Genomic DNA, 21,620 nt, shown 5'->3' on the forward strand with positions numbered 1-21,620 from the left:
TGTGAGATCATTTTTTACCATTTGATTGCCAGCATTATCTACAATTGGCTAGGTTGTGGGGAAACAGGTACTTAGGTACTTATAAACTGTTGGTGTAAAAATGCCCTTTTGTAAGGTTATTTAGCCACACCTTTAATTTTAAAATATATATATTTTATTTCATTCAGTAGTTCTATTTTAAGGAAATTTTGTTAGGAACATATTCAGATATGCTCAAAAATTATGCTTAAGTATTCTCACTGCACCATTGTTTGGAAAAAAATTTTTAAAACATCATATTTAACAAGGCATGAGCCTATATGTGACCCTAATAGAGCTCCTCAAGGAAAGGATCTCTTAGCAAGAAAAGTTAGTTGAAGATCCCCATTTATGGTTTTTTAAAAGTCCAAAAGTAAAACTATATTAATAAAGTGAAGAAAGAGTTACATATCTTAATTGTAAGCTTAGATAGGGAATTGAATTGGGGGAAAAGATGATGGGTCAGTTTCACTTTTTATATTCTTTGCTTTAAATGTTTTATAGCTATAATATACTATATATTTTATAATTAAATGTGAGAATTTGTAATAACTTTGTAGATCTATCTTTTTTTTTTTTTTTTTTTTTTTTTCCAAAAACTAATGATGTATTGTATGGTAACTAACATAACATAATTAAAAAAAAAAAAAAAGGAGGGGAACAATACCTAACACTCAATCTTTGCTAGTTTCTTGTTTACCTCCTTTTTTTTTTTAATATAATTTTTTATTTTTTATAAACATATATTTTTATCCCCAGGGGTACAGGTCTGTGAATCACCAGGTTTACACACTTCACAGCACTCACCAAAACACATACCCTCCCCAATGTCCATAATGTAGATCTATCTTTAATGACTGTAACATTCCATTGTTTGTGCTATAGTTGTTACCTAATTTAATGCCTACTATATGTAATCCTCTTAATACTCTGGGAGTATGAATTCTTACACTCATTTTACAGGTGAAGAGTATGAAGTTAAAGCAAGCTGAAAGGATTTGCTTATAATTCCCATAATCAGACAGTGATTTGGGGTTTGAAACCTGATCTGTCTGCTTATACGAGTTATACCCTTTCTGGGGATGTACCATATTGAATGGTTTTCAGATTTCAGAACAAGCTTTACGTTTATAGATGGAAGAAGAGTACTCTAGTTAATTTAGTATTTTGTGTAGAGCCATAACAGCACTTATCAGAATTAATATCTTGTCAGATCATAGCACCCCACTTAGAGGCTGATTATCTGTAAAACTAATACTACTATATTTAACTGTTCTGACCATTTAGAAAGTAAAAGTTAAGATGCATACTATACTTTTACATGGCACACATATGCAAAGTGTGGAATTTTTTTGCTGTAGTTTTTGGGTAGTTTGGGGTTATCTTGTTCTTTTCTTCCCTTGGATCATTCTATCACCAGGAAGGATTGCTTAAATGATTGCTGTTACAGTAGTCTCCCCCACCCTATCCACAGGGGATACATTCCAGGACCCCCAGTGGATGCCTGAAACCAGAAATAGTACTGAACCCTGTATATACTATGGTTTTTTTTTTTTAAGATTTTATTTATTTATTTAACAGAGAGAGATCACAAAGTAGGCAGAGAGAGAGGAGGAAGCAGGCTCCCCACTGAGCAGAGAGCCCGATGCGGGGCTCGATCCCAGGACCCTGGGATCACGACCTGAGACAAAGGCAGAGGATTTAACCCACCGAGCCACCCAGGCGCTCCTACTATGTTTTTAGTCTGTAAATTAGTCACAGTAAGAGATGAATAATAATAACTAATTGAACAGTTATAAAAATATACTGTAACAAGAGTTACATGAATATGGTTTCTCTGAAAATACTGTTACTGCATTCACTCTTCATCTTATGATAAAACGCCTATATGATAAGTGAGGTGAATGACTAGACATTGTGATGTAGTTGACCATCTGATGGTATATCAGGAGGATCATCATCTTTCAGACTGCTTTTGACTGTGGGTAGCTGAAACCATAGAAAGTGAAACTTCAGATAAGGCGGGACTGCTGTATGTTCTGTTGTGTTTTGGGCTCCTTGTACCGTATGATAGATGTGTGCCCCCTTTTTCCTCTGAATTGTGCTAAACGTAAAGACTATAGATGGAAGGTTAACTTTTGAGTCCCAGACAATTTAGAATCTTGATGGGTGTGGCTTTTGTTATATTATGTGCTTGATGGCTTTGTTATTACAAATAAGAGCATCTTAATGTTTTCGAGGGTTAAGATATAATATGCTAGGTATTCAGTAATAGTAGCTACCATTACTCAAACTACTGTTAAAATTTTTAAACTTAATTTTTCTCAATTTACACTATGTAATTTGTAATGTAAGTTGTTGACACGGGTTGCTTTCTCCTATGTCTTCTTTTGAAATGTGACAGTTCTTCTAATAGTGGTCTTTGATAGACATTTTGGTTTGTGCCTTTTCATTTTTTAGATTGCTTCCTGAATCTGAATTCTTTCTTTTATCAATGCCCTGTGCAACAACTACATGTATTCACTTGCCTGTGGTTAAGAACTTGGGTTTAGAAGGACCTAGTTCTGTCAACAGATCAGATTAATCTCTATATATCTGTAAATTGGGGATTATGGTATCTGCCTCATAGTTTTGAGGTATAAACTAAATGAGGTCTTAAATAAAATTCCTAGGTTTAATGCTGAGCATGTTGAAAGTACATAATAAATGGACACTATCATTGAAGATGGTTGTCAGCACATAAACTAAATAAGTCCCTTTTATATTTACTTTCTTTTAAAACTATATATACATTATTTTGCATAAGTACATATTGCCATGCAGTTTATTTGGTGTAGTGTGTTTTTCTCTTGGGTCATCTTCCTACAACCTAAAATGTATCCTGTACATATAAAAATATGTATGTATTTTTATCTTCTCATTATATTGACAATGTTTAGCATATTTTTATCTTTGAATTATAAAGGCAGGATAATTTTGCATCTCAGTTTTCTTATTTAATGGTTTGTTAAAAATTCACTAAATCACTTATATAACTATGTCTCTTTTAATGGCTACCTAATATTCCATAGTTTGTTCCATAATTTATTCAACTGTTTCCCTATTAATGCATATTCTATTCTTTCCTGTTATGAACAATGATTGCTACATTAAGCAGTTTTATATATGTCCTTACTTACTGATAATTTTGATTCTTTGTAAGAGTCCCAGTAATCTCCATGTTACTTTAATTGGCCCTTACTCAATGAGTAGTGAATTTGACCATCTTTTCATGTTTGGCTATAAGAATTTGCTCTTGTGGGATTATCTGTTCATATGCCCATTTTTCTCTAGGTTTAGTGTTTTTCTACCAAAGTTCTGTTGGAGTTATTAGCTCTTTGTCTCTTTTAAAAGTATTTTCCCCAAAATCCTTGTGTTCTCTTTGTTTATTGTGTTTATGTACATACTGTTTTCAAAAATGGTTCAAAAGAAGGCAGATGGCTTCTAGACGAAATGTTGAACATCATGTTTTGATCTTTATGAAAAAATGACTTTGTATGTGGTATCTTTTCTCATGATAGTTTTTTTGGTGACTCCCTTAACCCAGTGATGTGGGCCAGTTGTGAATATGAATAGTGGTTCGTTAACTGCAAATATAGAGGAAGTTCTCCAAGAAGACTTAATGAATTGTTGAAAGCTAGTTGATTTTTGTTGTTACTGTTGTGGTTGTTTTAAATTTATTTAAATTCAATTTAGTTAACATATAGTGTATTATTAGTTTCAGGGGTAGAATTTAGTGATTCATCAATTGCATATAATACCCAGTGCCCAATACTTCAGGTGCCTAATGCCGATCACCCAATTACCCCATCCTTCCACTGACCTCCCCTGCAGCAGCCCTCAGTTTGTTTCCTGTAGTTGAGTCTGTTATGGTTTGCCTTCCTCTCTTTTTATCTTATTTTATTTTTCCTTCCCTTCCACGTGTGAGTGAAATCATAAGGTGGTTATCTTTCTGTGACTGACTTACTTCACTTAGCACAATACCCTCTAGTTCATCCGCATCTTGCAAATGGCAAGATTTCGTTCTTTTTGATGGCTAAGTAATATTCCATTATATATTTTTTATATATACACACACACTACATTTTCTTTATCCATTCATCTGTTGATGGACATTTGGGCTCTTTCCATAGCTTGGCTATTGTAGACATTGCTGCTATAAACATTGGGGCTCAGGTACCCCTTCAGATTATAACGTTGTGTCCTTTGGGGAAGTACCTACTAGTGCAATAGCTGGGTCATAGGGTAGCTCTATTTTCAACCTACTGAGGAACCTCCGTACTGGTTTCCAGAGTAGCTGCACCAATTTGCATTACCACCAACAGTGTAAGAGGGTTCCCCTTTCTCCACATCCTTGCCAACATCTGTTTCCTTAGTTGTTCATTTGAGCCATTCTGACAGGTGTAAGGTGGTATCTCACTGTGGTTTTGATTTGTATTTCCCTAATGCCAGGTGATATAGAGCACTTTATCATATGTCTGTTAGCTATATGTATGTCTTCTTTGGAGAAATGTCTGTCCATGTCTTCTGTCCATTTCTTGATTAGATTTTTTTGTTCTTTGGGTGTTGAGTTTGATAAGTTTTTTTAAAAGAGTTTATTTGGGGTTTTTGGGTGGTTCAGTCAGTTTAGTGGCTGGCTTTGGCTCAGGTCATGATCCCAGGGTTCTAGGATCAAGCCCCCGCATCCAGTTCCCTGCTCAATGGGGGAGCCTGCTTCTCCCTTTCCCTCTGCATGCCGTTCCCCCTGCTTGTGCTAGCTCTCTCTCTGTGTCAAATAAAATCCTTTAAAATGTTGTTTTTATTTTTAAAGATTTTATTTATTTGAGAGAACACAAAGAGGGGAAGGGCAGAGGGAGGGAGAGAAGCATACTCCCAGCTAAGCAGGGAGTCAGATAACAGGGCTCTATCTCGAGACCACTCATCTGTTTTGAGCCAGTTGGTTTTGTGAAGGTCTAGTACACTGGTTCTCAAACTTGAGCTTGTATCAAGTAATTTTATTATTGGTCTCCCCCTCCTGTTTATGATTCAGTAGGCCCAGAACAAGGCCCGATAATGTGCATTGTTGTTGTTTTTTTAAAAATTTTTATTCATTTGTTAGAGCTAGTGAACACAAGTGGGGAGGGCAGGGAGAAGGAGAAGCAGACTCCCGGCTGAGCAGGGAGCCCGACGTGGGGCTCCATCCCAGGACCCCAGGATCATGATCTGAGCTGAAGACAGACATTTAACCAACTGAACCACCAAGGCACCCCGATGTCCATTGTTTACAAATTTCTAGGTGAGATTAAGACAACTGGTCCAGGGACCACACTTTGAAAACCCTGGTCTAGTCTATCCTATTGTGTAAAGTTATAAAATCTTACTGAATTCTTACAGCCGCATCTCAAAGAATATCAAGCCTTTTTCCTGATGTCTGAATACTTACTCTTTAGCAAATCCCATCTAGTGAGGCGGTGTCAAATGTGCCTCTATGGCATGGTTGGTAAAATAGTTATTTATTGGGTGTCTGCTTAATTGCTAGGATCATGGTAACACTATGGGTAGGTGAGCATAATGAAATTCAGAAGTTACATTATTTTGGGGAATAACCTGTGGGCTCTTAGCCTCTGATGAACTGTGAAATGTATTATTTGTTGTTACTGTGGTAGGGGTTATATAGCATAGTTTGGAATAAAAATACAGGTGTGTCAGCCTGAGACTGACTCTTAAATCCACACCCAAACCTTCCAGTTGATACCATTTAAGAGGTATGTAACCAACCCTCTGCTGGATGTAATACAAAACATGTTCTTTTCTTTATAAAGCTCACATAGTTGAGAAAGCAGATATATGTGCATAATAAAAAGGACAAAGAACTAGTTACTCTGAGTAGTCTAATAAATACCCTAGAATCTCAAACATTCCATAGATTTACCTTGCTGGCTGCAAAAGAAACTTTTCCCCATAATAAAAATATGTGGTCAGTATTTTTAAATATTTAGAAATGTACAAAAGATAATTTATCATGACCATGTGCTATTCTTAGCATTTTGGTAGATTTTCATAGTCTTTGTTTTATGCGTATTTCTTTACATAGCTGAACACATGGTATATATAATTTTATATAAGTTTAATGTATTAGCATTGTTTTTCCCCTATTAACTTTACATAATTTTCTAAGAAATGTTTCTTCATGTGTAATATCATAAATGGCACTGGGTCACACAGTTTCATGAATCAGGTTTGGTTTGGCACATGGTTTTTTAAGGATTCCAGCTTAGCACAACTTTCTAGTCATTGGTGCTCTATTTTTATCAGATTACAAAAAACAAGGAAAGATTTTGCCGTGACACATATAAGTATGCTAAAGCAATTAGTTGTGACAACAGAAGAAACAAGAGGAACAATGTGAAGGTGTATACCCTTTCAAACTTACCCTGCCTTGCAAATTCAGATCTTTGGTTTGATCCTGGGTCTCATTCTCTCTGTCTTTTCTGTGTGGCACCAAATCCTCATTGTTATCAGCAAATTAAATGTTTTTTTACTAGAAGTCCTGGGAATAGCCAAAAAAGTAGAAAATGTAATGACAAAGTATTTTTCTTATTGGGTATTAAACTTTTTAAGTAAAGCTGTATGAATTAAGGTGGCATGGTAGTAACAGTGGAATTCAGTTGAATATTTATACAAACAGATCCAACACATAGGACTTGAATTTATAGTAACGACAACATTTCCCATTAGCAGAAAAAGTAGCTATTCAATAAATAATATAACAACTGGCTAACTATTTGTGGGGCAATTAAGGTAGATACTGCCTCAAAGTAAAATTAAGATGTATTAAAAAGTTGAGTGTTAAAACCATGAAGCTAAAAGCATTCAAAGAAAGTATAACTACGTGTTCTCAGTTGTTTCGGGTGGGCAGTCATTTGGGGAATGAAACCAATACCATCAGAGAAGAAATAGATATAAAAATAATGGTTTTATACCTTCTGTAAGTGAATATTTTAAGTACTCTCAACACCAGCATATGATTATCTCCATTAACAGAACATTTCTCATTGTTTGGGTAATTTTTCAGTATTTTTCTGTTGTAAATAATGCCACGATGACTGTCTTTAATGCATCAATATTTGATAACCGATGCCTTTATCAAATTCTTAATGAATGTTGGACCTTGTAATTTATACATTCTTATCTCATGTAATCATCAGAAAGATGCTATAAGCATCATTTTCTCAATTTTATACCTAAACTCAATTTTGAGATAAAGATTTAAAAAATTGAGTATCTTATTCTTACTGTTGAAGATGATGATAATAGCCAGCTGCCTTAAATCTTTACCTTTTCACTGGTTCCTCCTATCTATATGTATATTTGAAAAAGAGCAAGAGAGAGCAAGAACATATATTTTTTTTGGTCAGTCTAAAAGCATGTCTATTTCTGGTGATTTTTTTTCAAAGAACCAAAATTGGTTCACTTGATTTCTGTTTCATTTATCTCTGCTATAATTTTTGCCATTTCCTTCTTTTTGTTTGCTTTCGGTTTGGTTTGCTCTTTTTTCTGTAGTTCCTTAAGGTAGAAAGTTAGGTTACTGATTTTAGATCTTTCTTTTTTTAAAGGTAGGCAATTACAGCTGTGAATTTTCCTATAAGCACTGCTTTCAGCAAATCCTATTAAGTTTTAGTATGTCATATTATTCTCATTCATCTTGGGGAATTTTCTAATTTCCCTTATGATTTCTTCTTTTACTCATTGGTTCTTAAGAGTGCGTTGTTTAATTTTTACGTATTTGTGAATTTTTCAGATTTCCGTCTGTTTGGGATTTCTAACTTGGAAATGATGCCTTTGTATGATTTTATTCTTTTTTTCTTAAAGATTTTATTTACTTATTTGAGAGAGAGACAGAGCATGAGAGGGGAGGTCAGAGGGAGCAGACTCCCCATGGAGCAGGGAGCCTGATGCGGGACTCGATCCCAGGATTCCGGGACCATGACCTGAGCTGAAGGCAGTTGCTTAACCAACTGAGCCACCCAGGCGCCCCGATTTTATTCTTTCTTAATTTCTTTCATTTATTTATTTATTTATTTATTTATTTATTTATTTATTTATTTATTTATTTGACAGAGAGAGATCACAAGTAGGCAGAGAGAGAGGAGGAAGCAGGCTCCCCACCGAGCAGAGAGCCCGATGCGGGGCTTGATCCCAGGACCCTGAGATCATGACCTGAGCCGAAGGCAGCGGCTCAACCCACTGAGCCACCCAGGCGCCCCTCTTTCTTAATTTCTTAAAGTTTGGTTTGTTGCCTAACGTGGTCTATCTGGGAGAATGTTTTATATGTACTTTAGAAGAATGTAGGGGCGCCTGGGTGGTTCAGTGGGTTAAAGCCTCTGTCTTCTGCTCAGGTCATGAAACCAGGGTTCTGGGATTGAGCCCCGCATCGGGCTCTCTGCTTGACAGGGAGCTTGCTTCCTCCTCTCTCTGCCTACTTGTGATTTCTGTCAAATAAATAAATAAAATCTTAAAAAATAAGAAGAATGTATTCCCATTGGATGGATTGTTACATACATTTATCTGTTAGGTGTAGTTAATTTAATGTTCAAGTCTTCTATCCTTGTTTTTTTGTCTAGTTATAAACATTTTCCTTTTGGATTAGACTAACACTTGAGTAATGAAGAGTTAGTTTGAATTAATACTTAGTTTTAATAGTACACAAAAAATTTGGTCCTGTATAGCTCTGTTTCCCCGTTTTGTGTTGCCACAAATTATATCTTCATACATTGTGTGCTCATCAGCATAAATTTTTAATTACTGTTTTATATAGTTGTCTTTTAAAACACAGAAAACGAGGGGTTATAAACTTAAAAATATGTTAATACTGACTTTTATAATTTACCTATGTAGTTACATTACTGGTGTTTTTATTTCTTCACATGGATTCAGGTTACTGTCTTGTGCCCTTTCATTTCAACCTGAAGGACTCCAATTAGCATTTCTAGAATCATGTGTACCAGCAACAAGGTCCCTCCGCTTTTATCTGGAATTCTTAATTTCTCCTACATTTTTGAAGGATAATTGTGTCAGATCCAGAATTTTTTTTTAATTTTTTATTTTTTTATAAACATGTATTTTTATCCCCAGGGGTACAGGTCTGTGAATCGCCAGGTTTACCCACTTCACAGCACTCACCAAAGCACATACCCTCCCCAATGTCCATAACCCCACCCCCCCTTCTCCCAACCCCCCTCCCCCCAGCAGTTTGTTTTGTAAGATTAAGAGTCTCCCTCCCAATCCCATCTTGTTAGATCCAAAATTTTTGATTGGCAGTTCTCTTCTTCTAGCACTTGGAATATCTCTTCCTCCATGTACTCTGACCTCCATGGTTTCTGATGAAAAAAATCAGCTATTGATCTTACTGAGGATCACTTGTACATGACAGTTTCTTTTGCTCTTGCTGCTTCAAGCTCCCCCTGAATTGGATTTGTAGATCACGTCTTTGGTGAAATTTGAGGTGATTTTAGCAATTATTTCCATAAATAATTTCTCTCTTCCCCTTTCGACCCTCTTTCTGGGACTCTCATTATGCATACATTGGTATACTTGATGGAGTCCCACATATCTCTTTGACTTACTTTTGATATTCCTTCTTTCTGCTCTTCCAAGTGGGTAATATCCATTAACCTAGCTTCAAATTTATTGATATTTTTTCACCTTCCAATATTTATTTGCAAATATACTTGTCTCAGAATTTTTACAAAAAGTAATACATGTTTAGTATTGAAAGTACATAAAATTGTGAAGAAGAAATAACAGTCCTCAGTCACCATCATGTACAAAAAATAAACAATAGCATTGTGTTCCATATCCTGCTTTTCCCTCCACATAACCCATGGTGAGTATTTTCCCACAGCATTAAATATTTCTTTGAAAATGTAATTTTTAAAATAGAACTACCATATGATCCAGTAATCACATAACAGGGTATTTACCCAAAGAATACAAAACACTAATTTGAGAGGTTATATGCACTCTTACGTTAATTGCAGCATTATTTACAGTAGCCAAACTTTGGAAGCAGCACATGTCCCATGAATGAATGGATAAACAGTGGAAGGATATTCAGCCATAAAAAGAATGAAATCTTGCCATTTGTAACAACATGGATGGAGCTAGAGAGTATAATGCTAAGCAAAATAAGTCAGAGAAAAACAGATACCATTTGATTTCACTCACGTGGAATTTAAGAAACAAATGAACAAAGGAAAAAAGACAAATCAAAAACCAAACAGTTCATAGCCTGAGGGGAGGTGGGTGAAATAGGTGAAGGGGATTAAGAGTACACATCTTCGGGGTGCCTGTGTGGCTCAGTGGGTTAAAGCCTCTGCCTTCAGCTCAGGTCATGATCTCAGGGTCCTGGGATCAAGCCCGCATCCAGCTCTCTGCTCAGCAGGGAGTCTGCTTCCCCCCCCACACACACACACACCCTTGTGATCTCTGTCAAATAAATAAAATCTTTTTTTTTTTTAAAGACTATACTTCTTGATGAGAACATAATAATACATGAAGTTGTTGAATCACTGTATTATATACCTGAAAGTAAATTAATACTGTATGTTAACTGTACTGGAATTAAAATAAAAATTAATAAATGTGTTGACTTAAAGATTTAAAAAATAATGTTTGTTTTAGTACTTTGTAGGAAAATAGAAAATGTAAAGAAAATAGAAAATGTAATGAAAATTTTAAAGATTAGGTGGAGGTCTTGGCTTCAAAACCACCTCCTGGTCCTCCTGAGTTTCCAGAACTGCCCTTCTGTGTCTCTTGGCGAGTACCTCCTCCTGCACTCAGCCTCTGAGTGTTAGAGTGGCTCAGGTATCCACCCTTGGCTTTCTTGTATAATTGCTGACTCAAAAATCTTTACTGGGATAGGCACCTGGGTGGCTCAGTGGGTTAAAGCCTCTGCCTTCGGCTCAGGTTACGATCCCAGGGTCCTGGGATCGAGGCCCGCATCAGGCTCTCTTCTCAGCTGGGAGCCTGCTTCCTCCTCTCTCTCTGCCTGCTTCTCTGCCTACTTGTGATCTCTGTCTATTAAATAAATTTAAAAAAAAATCTTAATTAAAAAAAAAATCTTTACTGGGTATATAATAGATACATCAGTTGTAATGTGTACAGTATCAAACTTCTGACTTCTGCCATTTGTTTCCCCCAGGCTCGGTCTATTCCATGTACCTGGCCCCTTTCCTTTCCTGGACAGTGCTAGGTACACTCTTCCTGCAGGATCTCTACACAGCTATGTTCCCAATCTATGGCTTGCTCCTTCATCTTTACCACTATCTCTGCAAGGTCTTTCCTAACATCCTGTTTTAAAATTGGAACACCCTGTGTACTCTTTGTCACCCTCTTTGCTTTTTTTTTCTTTATAACACATAATTACCTACCACCTGATGTTCTATGTATTTAATTAGGTTAGTCTCCCTGCTTACATCTGCTGGTGAAACACTCAAAAAGTGAATATTTTCATTTTTGTTTCTGTCCTTTACAATGTTGTTATTTGTTTGCTTCCTTTTTTATAACCTCTTTGTTGATATTTGATGAAATATTCTCATGGCTTCCTTTAGTTCTTTGTGTATGATTTCCTTTAGCCCTTTGAGCATATCTAAAATTATCTTTGCCTAGTAAGTTGAGTATCTGGATTTACAAACAGTTTTTGGGTTTTTCTCTAACTTTATTGAAATATATTTGATCTATAATGTGTAAATTTAAGGTTTACAGCATATTGATTTGATACACTTGAATGTTACAAAGTGATTACCATACTAGGATTATCACCTCACATAGTTATTCCTTTTTTGGGGGGAGAACATTTAATATTTACTCTGAGCAACTGATAAATATATAATACAGTATTAACTATAGTCACCATGCTATACATTGGATTCCTAGGTTTTACCATAAAACTGGAAGTTTGTACCCTTTGACCAACATCTTTCCATTTGCCCCAGGCCCTAGCCCCTGGCAACCACCATTCTGTTTCTGTGAGTTCAGCTTTTTAAATTCCACATATAAGTGATATGATACAGTAATTGTCTTTCTGTATCTGACTTGACAGAATAATACTCCTGTGTATGTGTGTCATATTCTTTATCCATTCATCCATAGATGAACACTTAGTTTGTCACCATACGTTCTCTAGTGTGAATAATGTTCCAGTTAATAGGAGAGGGCAAATACCTCTTTGATGTTTTGATATCATTTCCTTTGGATATATACCCAGAATTGGGATTGCTGGGTCATATAGTAGTTCTATTTTTAATTTTTTGAGGATAGCTTTTTTCATAGTAGCGGTACCAATTTACATCCCCACCAACAGTACAAAAGGGTCTCCTTTTCTCCAAATCTTAACCAATACTTGTTAATCTCTTGTCTTTTGGATAGTAGTCTAGATTCTAACAGGTATGGAAGTATCTTATTGTGGTTATGATTTGCATTCCCTGATAAATAGTGTTACTGAACACTGTTTCATATACCTGTTGGTCATTTGTAGGTCTTTTTTGGGAAAATGTGTACTTAAACCCTCTGCCCTTTTTTAAATCATTTTTTGTGTATTGCTGAGTTGTAATGAATTCTTTTAGTGTTCTCTCCCTTGTTTTTTGCCTTTGTTGCTTGTACTAATGGTATCCAAAAAAAGTAATTGTCAAGACCAGTGTCAGGTAGGTTTTACTGTTTTCTTCTAGTAGTTTTACAGTTTCAGGTCTCATGTTGATGTCTTTAATCCATTTCAGGTTTATTTTTTTGAGGGGTAAAAAGAAAGGAGTACACTTTCATTTTTCTGCATTTTGTTAACCAGTTTTCCCAGCACCATTTAGCAAAGAGTCTGTCTTTTCCCCCATTGATTATTCTTGGATCCCTGTCAAATATTAGTTGACCATATATATGAGGGTTTATTTCTGGGCTCTTGTTTCTGTTCTGTTGGTGTATTTGTCTGTGTTTATGTCAATACCATGCTGTTTTATTGCTCTAGCTTTGTAATGTTTGAAAGCTAGCATGATACCACTAGCTTTGCGGTTCCTTCTCAAAATTGTGTTAGCTATTTAGGGTCTTTTGTGGCTCCATGTAAATTTGAGGATTTTTTTTTCTATTTCTCTGAAAAAATGTCATTGGAATTTTAAATAGCAATTACATGCATCTGTAGATGGCCCCTGGATTCTGTGGACTTTTTAACATTCTTGTGATTCATGAACACAGGATATCTTTCCATTTGTGTCTTTAATTTCTTTCATCAGTGTTTCATAGTTTTCAATGTACAGGTCTTTCACCTTGCTTAAATTTATTGCTGTTTCTGGTGCTACTATAAATGGGATTGTTTTCTTTTTAACCTTTTTTGGGGGTGGGGTGGAGAGTGAGCAGGAGTGGGGCAAGGAAGGGCAGAGGGAGAAGGAGAGAAACCCAAGAATCCCAAGCAGGCTAAACACCCAGCACAGAGCCCACCCTGGGGTTCAGTCTCACAACCCTGAGATCATGACTTGAGCTGAAATTAAAGAAGAAATTAAAGATGTTTAACTAGCTGAGCCACTCAGGTGCCCAGGGATTGTTTTCTTAGAAATTTCGTTTTCATATAGTTTATTGTTAATGTATAGAAATGTGGCTGATTTCTGTACATTGATTTATATCCTGCAGCTTTGCTGAATTTATTCTAATGGGTTTTTTTGTGTGGTTTTTAAGGGTTTTTTAATGCATAAGATATCACTTATAAATGGAGACAGTTTTACTTCTTGTTTTCTGAAATGGATGCCTTTTATTTCTTTTCTTACCTAATTGTTCTGGCTGGGATTTCTAGTACTATAATTGAATAGGAGTGTTAAGAGTGGGCACCCTTGTCTTGTTCAGGATCTTAGAGTGAGAGCCTTCATCTTCTTACCATTTGAGTATGATGTTAGCTATAAACTTGTCACATATGGCCTTTATTACCTCGTTTTTTACTTTTTATCATGAAAGAATATTGACTTTTTGTCATTTTTTTTCAGCATCTATTGACATCTTGGATTTTTGTCTTTTATTCTCTTAATGTGGTATGTCATTTATTGGCATGTATATGATGAACAGTCATTGCATCCCAAAAATTAATCCTACTTGATAATTGTATATGATCATTTTAATGTACTATTTCAATGTGGTGTGCTAGTATTTTGATGACAGTTTTTATGTCTTCATTTATCAGGGATGATAGCCTGTTTTCTTGTAGTGTCCTTATCTGGCTTCGCTATCAGGGTAATTTTGGCTTCTTAAAATGAGTTTGGAAGTCTGGCCTCTTCAATTTTTTGGTAAGAAATTGAGAAGGATTGGTGTTAATTCTTTAAATGTTTGATGAATATATACCAGAAAAACCATCTGGTCCTAGGCTTTTCTGTATTGGGTATGTTTTGATTACTGATTTAATCTTCTTTACTCATTATCGGTTTCTTCTGATTTTCTGTTTCTTCATTATCCACTATTGGTAAGTTCTGTTTTTAAGAAATTTTCCAATTCTTACAGATCATGCAATATGTTGGCAATTTGTAAATATATAGTTTTTTCTTTTTACTAAGTTTTTAAATTCTAATTCGAGTATAGTTAACATACAGTGTTTTATTAGTTTCGGGAATACAGTATAGTGATTCAACAACTCTTATAAAAAAATTTTTAAGATTATTTATTTATTTGAAAGAGATCACAAGTAGGCAGAAAGGCAGGCAGAGAGAGAGAGGAAGGGAAGCAGGTTCCCCTCTCAGCAGAGAGCCTGACGTGAGGCTTGATCCCAGGACCCTGGGATCATGACGCGAGCTGAAGGCAGAGGCTTTAGTCCACTGAGCCACCCAGGCGCCCCAACAACTCTTAACATTACTCAGTGCTCATCATAAGTGTACTCTTACACCCCACGACCTATTTCACCCATCTCTCTCCCCACCTCCCAACCAGTAACCATCAGTTCTCTATAATGAAGACTTGGTTTGTGTCTCTCTCCTTTTTTAAATTCCACTTACAGGTGAAGTAATTTCACTTATCCTTTCTATCTTAATCTTTTCTATCTATATGGTATCATTTGTAATGCCTCCTCATTTCTGATGTAAGTTTTCACTCCTATTTTCTTAGTCTATCTAGAATTTCATCTATTTCATTTATCTGTTCAAAAAAACCCTTGGGTATTTTGTTTTGGTTTTTTGGGGGAGTCTCTATTTCATTTATTTCTGCTGTGATCATTATTATTTCCCTGCCTTCTACTAACTTCAGGATTTGTTGGTTCTTTTGTATCCTTGAGTTATAAAGTTAGGTTGTGTATTTGAGATCTTTCTTGTTTTTTACTGTAGTCATTTATCCCTATAAACTTCTCTCTTCTACTTTTGGTAGAAGAGTTTTGATAAGTTTTGATAGGCTTCCATTGTCTTTTGACCTGGTATTTTTAAATTTCCCTTTTGACTTCTTTTTGACTTTTTTTTTTTTTTGAGTCATTGGTTCTTCACAAGTGTATTGTTTACTTTCCACATATTGTGAATTTTCCAGTTTTCCTCCTGTTAATTGATTTCTAGTTTTATACCATTGTGGTTAGGAAAGATACTTGGTGTAATTTCAGTCTCTTCAATTTGCTAAGACTTATTTTGTAACTTATATGTAATCTATGTGGAAGAATGTTCTATGTGCAGTTGAGAAGAGTGTGTATTCTGCTATTCAGTCAAATGTTCTGTATATTCCTGGTAGGTTGCCATTTCAATAATATGGATGGAGCTTTCTAGAAAGTATTACGCTAAGTGAAAAATCAGAGAAAGACCAATATCATAGGATTTCAGTATATGTGGAATTTAAGAAACAAAACAAGCAAAGGGAAAAGATAGGCAAACCTCTATAGAGAACAAACTGATGGTTACAGGGTGTAGATATTGGGGGGTTGGGTTAAATAGGTAATAGGGATTAAGCAATACACTTGTGATGAGCACTGACTGGCTGTTGAATGAAAGTGTTGAATCATTATACTGTACACCTGAAACTATCACACTGTATTAACTGGAATTTAAATAAAAACTTTTTTTAAAAGGTATAGTTTAAATTCAACGTTTCCTTATATTCTGTTGGGACAGTTTATCCATTGGCGAAAAAAGTAGAGTATTGACATCCCCTATCATCTGTTATTAATCTGTTTCTCCCTTCAGATCTGTTAGTATTTGCTTTTAATGTATTTGGGTGCTCCAGTATTGTATGTATATAATTTACAATTGCTATATACTCTTTGAATTAACCCCTTTATTATTATATAATGACCTTCTTTGTCTTTTTTTTTTTTAAGATCTTGTTTATTTATTTGACACAGAGAGAGATCACAAGTAGGCAGAGAGGCAGGCAGAGAGAGAGGGGGAAGCAGGCTCCCTGCTGAGCAGAGAGCCCGATGCAGGGCTCCATCCCAGAACCCTGGGATCACGCCCCGATGCAGGGCTCGATCCCAGAACCCTGGGATCACGACCCGAGCCAAAGGCAGAGGCTTAACCCACTGAGCCACCCAGGTGCCCCTCTTTGTCTCTTGTTATAGGTTTTTAGTAAAAGTATTTTGTCTGATACAAGTACAGCAACCCATGCTCTCCTTCTGTTTCTGCTGCATAGAATATCTTTTTCATTCCTTCACTTTGACTCTGCATGTATCCTTAAAGCCGGAGTAAGTCCCTTGTAAGCTGCTGAGACTTTGTTTAAATTTTATTTAAATTCAATTAATTAACATATATGTTATTTGTTTCGGGGGTACAGGTCTGTAATTCATCAATCTTATATAATATCCAGTGCTCTTTTCAACAGATACCCTCCCCAGTGTCCATCACCCACTTAGCCCAACCCTCCACCCCTCTCTACTCCAGCAGCCCCTCTCTACTCCAGCAACCTCCATAAGAGCCCTTATGCTTTGTCTCCCTCTCTGCGTTTGTCGTTTCATTTTTTCTCTCTTCCCCTCTGATCCTCTGCCTTGTTTCTTAAATTCCACGTGTCAGTGAGATCATATGATAATTGTCTTTCTCTGATTGACTTATTTCATTTAGTATAATACCCTCTAGTTCATCCATGTTGTTGCAAATGGCAAGATTTCATTTTTGATGGCTGCATAATATTCCTCTGTGTGTGTGTGTGTGTGTGTGTGTGTAGTTATATACCACATCTTTATCCATTCATCTGTCAGTGGACATCTGGGCTCTTTCCATAATTTAGCAACATTGATGCTATAAACATTGGGGTGCAGGTGACCCTTCAGATCACTACATTTGTATCTTTGGGGTAAATATCCAGTAGTGCAATTGCTGGGTTGTAGGGTAGCTTTATTTTATTTTCAACTTTTGGAGGAACCTCCATACTGTTTTCCAGAGTGGCTGCACCAGCTAGAAGGGTTCCCTTTCTCCACATTCTTGCCAACGTCTGTTGTTTCCTGATTTGTTAATTTTAGCCATTCTGACTGATATGAGGTGGTATCTCATTGTGGTTTTGATTTGTATTCCCCTGATGCCAAATGATGTTGAATACTTTTTCTTGTGTCTTTTGGATGTCATCTTTGGAGAAATGTCTCTTCATGTCTTCTGCCCATTTCTTGATTCGGTTTTGTTTTTTTAATCCAGCCAGCCATACCGTGCCTTTTAATTGGAAAATCAATACATCTGCATTTAGAGTAATTATTGATAGGGGAGGACTTAGTAATGCCATCTTACTGTTTTCTGGCTGTTCTGTATTTTCCTGTCCTTTATTCCTCTCTCCCTGCCTTTCTTTGTGAATTGATGGTTTCCCATAGTAGTATGCTTTGATTCCTTTTTGTTTATCTTTTTTCTATCTAATCTAGGTTTTTGTTTTGTGGTTACCATGAGCTTTACATAAAACATAGATAAGTTTTTTTTAAACTGATAACAACTTTGGTCACACACAAATACTCTACCCTTTAACTTCCAACCTTATTTTATGTTTTTAATGTTCAGTTTACCTCTTCTCAAATTGTATATTCATTAATAAATTATTTTAGCTCTTACTATTTTTTAATATTTTTGTCCTTTGAACTTTATCATCCATGGGTGATCATTTGTTTGTTTATTTTTTTTGTTAATTTTCACAAACCCTTGTGTCAGGGTTGACTTTCAATAGATCACAGTGAGGATTCTGCTCTCCCGACCCAGAAGCAGGTCATCTATGAATGGTTTAGCTCCAGGTTCCCACAAATGTGCATTGTGTGACAGCAAGGGGGCAGCCCTCTTTCTGGCCATATCCCATTTCCTGGGATGAGCAGCTATACGCACCGGACCCTGGCCCCAACAGGTGGCAGGGACGGTGGGGAACTGGCTGGCTGAGGCCAGCTGAGGCCCCATGACCCTGCTGTATTATTATTCCGCCTGGGTGGGATCCTGACTTAGAGGCATTCAGTCATAATCCCACAAATCATACCTTCACCCATGGGTGATTCTTTAAGACCATGTTCTCCTGGGGCTCCTCAGAGTGTCAGTAGCTGGTTCATAGGCCACTGCAGGGTATGTAGCTGGGACCAAGGTCTTTTAAGTCTATTACCCAGTAGGCAATTGGATGAGACTCTCCACCACCCCCATCCTTGGGTTTATGGGGCTAGGTTCCCCAACTCCAACAAAGGCACTTTTGTTCATGGGTGGATGCCAGGTGTTGCATAGGGGCAGTGAGATATGTCTTATTTGGCCATAATGCTGACATCACTGCTTATGCTCATGTTGCTGTAATTTCTTTTTCCTTTGTGTGTTTCATAGTCTTGTTTCTTTGTATACCTCATAGTTTTTTTTTGTTGTTGTTGAATGGTGGACATTTTTAATACTATAATGTGGCAACGTTGGAAATCAAATTCTCACCCTTCACCAGGGTTTGTTGTTATGGTTTGTTGTTGTTTCTTTAGACTTTCCTGACCTGATTTCATAATTATGTGATCATCAGAATCTATGCTCTTAGATTAGTGGTTAGCTAGTGATTTGCCTTAAACTCCTGAACAAAAAAAATACATACTTCCCTGCACAGGTAGGTTCTGTGTATATGTTAGTATGTTCAATGGCAATACTCATATCTTCACTGCTTAACCAGGATGTTTACAAACTCTGCCTTAGCCTTCACTTGTGACTTGAACGGAGCCTGATGACCACCCAGGCATGTAGAACTTAGGGCTTTCTCGGGACTTTCCTGAGAATGTGCTTAACCTTGGACATACATGTGGCCTCCTAGATTCCCAGGAGTCTGTGAAACTTTTCCAAGCCCTTATTCTCTGAAGCATCTCACACCCTAGCCTTTTCCCCTCAAGCTTTTCAGTTTGTCTGTTGTTGAACGCAATTGTTTGCCTTGTCCCATGAAGCAGGTATTAATGCATTTGCTATTTAATGTTTTCAACAAATGTTCACCCCACCCTTGGGAGCATTCCAAATCAAGCAAAAATGTTTGATATCTTAAGCACTGTTGAAAATGCAAGCGAGTTTATTAAGCAAGAATATATGGCTGGAGGTTTGGGTTTGAAGGCCAGTTAATAGTGCACAATTTAGTCATTCTCCCCCATTACCTTAGAGGCTAGTGTTGATGAGTTTTTAGACTTTGTGGTGGCAGAGCTTAGTAGAGTCTTCTCCTTTGCAGCTTGGTTCATGTTTAAAAATGGGACCTTATGGGGTGCCTGGGTGGGTCAGTGGGTTAAGCCTCTGCCTCCAGCTCATGTCATGATCTCAGGGTCTTGGGATTGAGCCCCGTGTCGGCTTCTCTCTGCAGCAGGGAGCCTGCTTCCTCCTCTCTCTCTGTCTGCCTCTCTACTCGTGATCTCTCTCTCTCTGTGTCAAAAAAATAAATAAAATCTTTTTTAAAAAGTGGGACTGTAGAGCATGTGATTCCTCACTGTAGTGAAGAAGGTGATACAAGCTGAGAGCATGGAAAGCATAATGGAGTACTGAAGGCCTGATGGGATAAAACTGACCTGTCAGCAAGTATGACAACAGGCATTTACAGTGCAATAGTTGCTTATGTTCTTCCCAGTAGCATCCTTACAGAAAGTGAAATTTATCTCATTGGAGAAATCCCCTTTAGGCAGACCATCTTGCCTTGGGTCTTAAGTCCTTGCTTCTATTTGCTCCCTCTGTTGGACTTTCACAGTGGATGTCTTCTCAACACCGTATTCCAGGCAGCCGCATACTCTTAAATATTTTATACACAGGGCTAACTTTAAGCACTATTTTAACACTGTCTTTTTCCTTTTTTAAGAGTTGGGGTGGAAAGGAGAACGGCTTTGGACTTGCAGAATGTTGTAGAGACTTGCATATGATGGTAAGTAATTCTGGGGTATTGGTGTCTTTTGGCAGAGTTATGTGTGGTCTCTTTTTGAGCCTTACTTTATGGTAAGGCTCAAATATATGGTATATTAAGTTGCCGCTTCAAATCAGGACCTTTGAGGAACCTGAGCTCAATTGAGACATAACACACCTCATCTAGAAATGCTTGGGCCCTCAGTGTGCTGACAGTAGGAAGAATCTCAGAAACACAGTGTATGTTCATACCCAGCTCTTGAGTAGAAAGCTGTATTTGGTAAATAGGTTTAAAAGTGTTGAAAAATCCCAGAAAGTGTATTTGTTTGCATTCTCTTACTGGAACTATTGGAACTCTGGGCAGTATAGCATGGTTTTTAAGAATGGATGCTTGGGGAATAGTCCTGCCATGAAGATTATTGAGAACTTAAAATGTTCTGTGTGTTTTAAATGTTTACTCTTCATGTTCTGTCCTTATACCTTTCATCCATGCTTTGGATAAAAGGTTAGGGCATCCTCCCTTCTGCTTTGATAGGTTGTTTTGGAACCACAAGGCACAATTGGATTTGTTAAAAACGGTTCTGTGCCAAGAAGCAATTATATTTTCCAACAGATGTTGGAAAATTTGTCAGTTTGTCATGCACAGGACAAATAGCTGTAATGAAATTTAGTGAATTTATCTTAGCAAGCTTTTCCCCCCTGGGAAGATGGGTTTTTTTTTCTGGTCGAAGAAAACTACAAATTAAAATAAATTACTTTCCTGCCTTAGTTGGTATACTTTCGGTATACTTTCTTTAGTGTGTGTTATATGAATGAATATTGGGTAATACGGAGGTTAGTGTTATCTATTTATTAAAGCTACATAAATCTTAAAGAGTATTCAGCTTGGAATTCTAATTAAGAGAAAATAACTTTCATCTTAAATTTGGTTAATTCTGAGCCTCCTTTTGTATATCAAGCTTGTTCTTTACCCTTTGTCAAAACAGTGTGATAACACTGTACTGTTTGTATGCTGTCTGTCTGGGGCCCAGTCTGTGTTAAGAAATCACACATCCTTTTATTTATTGATATTTGGTATATCAGTGAGACTTTGAAAAATATGTGTATTTTAAAAGGGAGTAATACATATGCATGTTTTTAAAAATACATATATACATGCAATTTTAAAATAATTGTATACTGTAATTCTTTCGATTTTAAAAATTTATATAATTCTCCATTTCAGAGGCAACCACTGCTACTGGTTTCTTTTAAGGATTCATTTTAATGGGCATGCTGTTGTCATCTTAATTTTGTTTTTGCTTTTCAGAGTTA

The 21,620-nt window shown here is 36.6% G+C and overlaps 1 protein-coding gene across 40 annotated transcripts in view; it reads left to right on the forward strand.

Annotated features, from left to right (window-relative positions):
* Nucleotides 1-21,620, forward strand: part of HUWE1 (HECT, UBA and WWE domain containing E3 ubiquitin protein ligase 1) — a 171,741-nt gene that overhangs the window by 44,391 nt on the left and 105,730 nt on the right. For all 40 annotated transcript variants that reach the window (XM_082717517.1, XM_082717511.1, XM_082717518.1 and 37 more), the window contains one exon: nucleotides 20,266-20,328. In XM_082717517.1, coding sequence (XP_082573643.1) covers nucleotides 20,266-20,328 — 63 coding nt within the window. The remainder of the gene's footprint in view (nucleotides 1-20,265; nucleotides 20,329-21,620) is intronic.

Source organism: Mustela nivalis (assembly GCF_964662115.1).
Source record: "Mustela nivalis genome assembly, chromosome: X".
NCBI lineage: Eukaryota > Metazoa > Chordata > Mammalia > Carnivora > Mustelidae > Mustela > Mustela nivalis.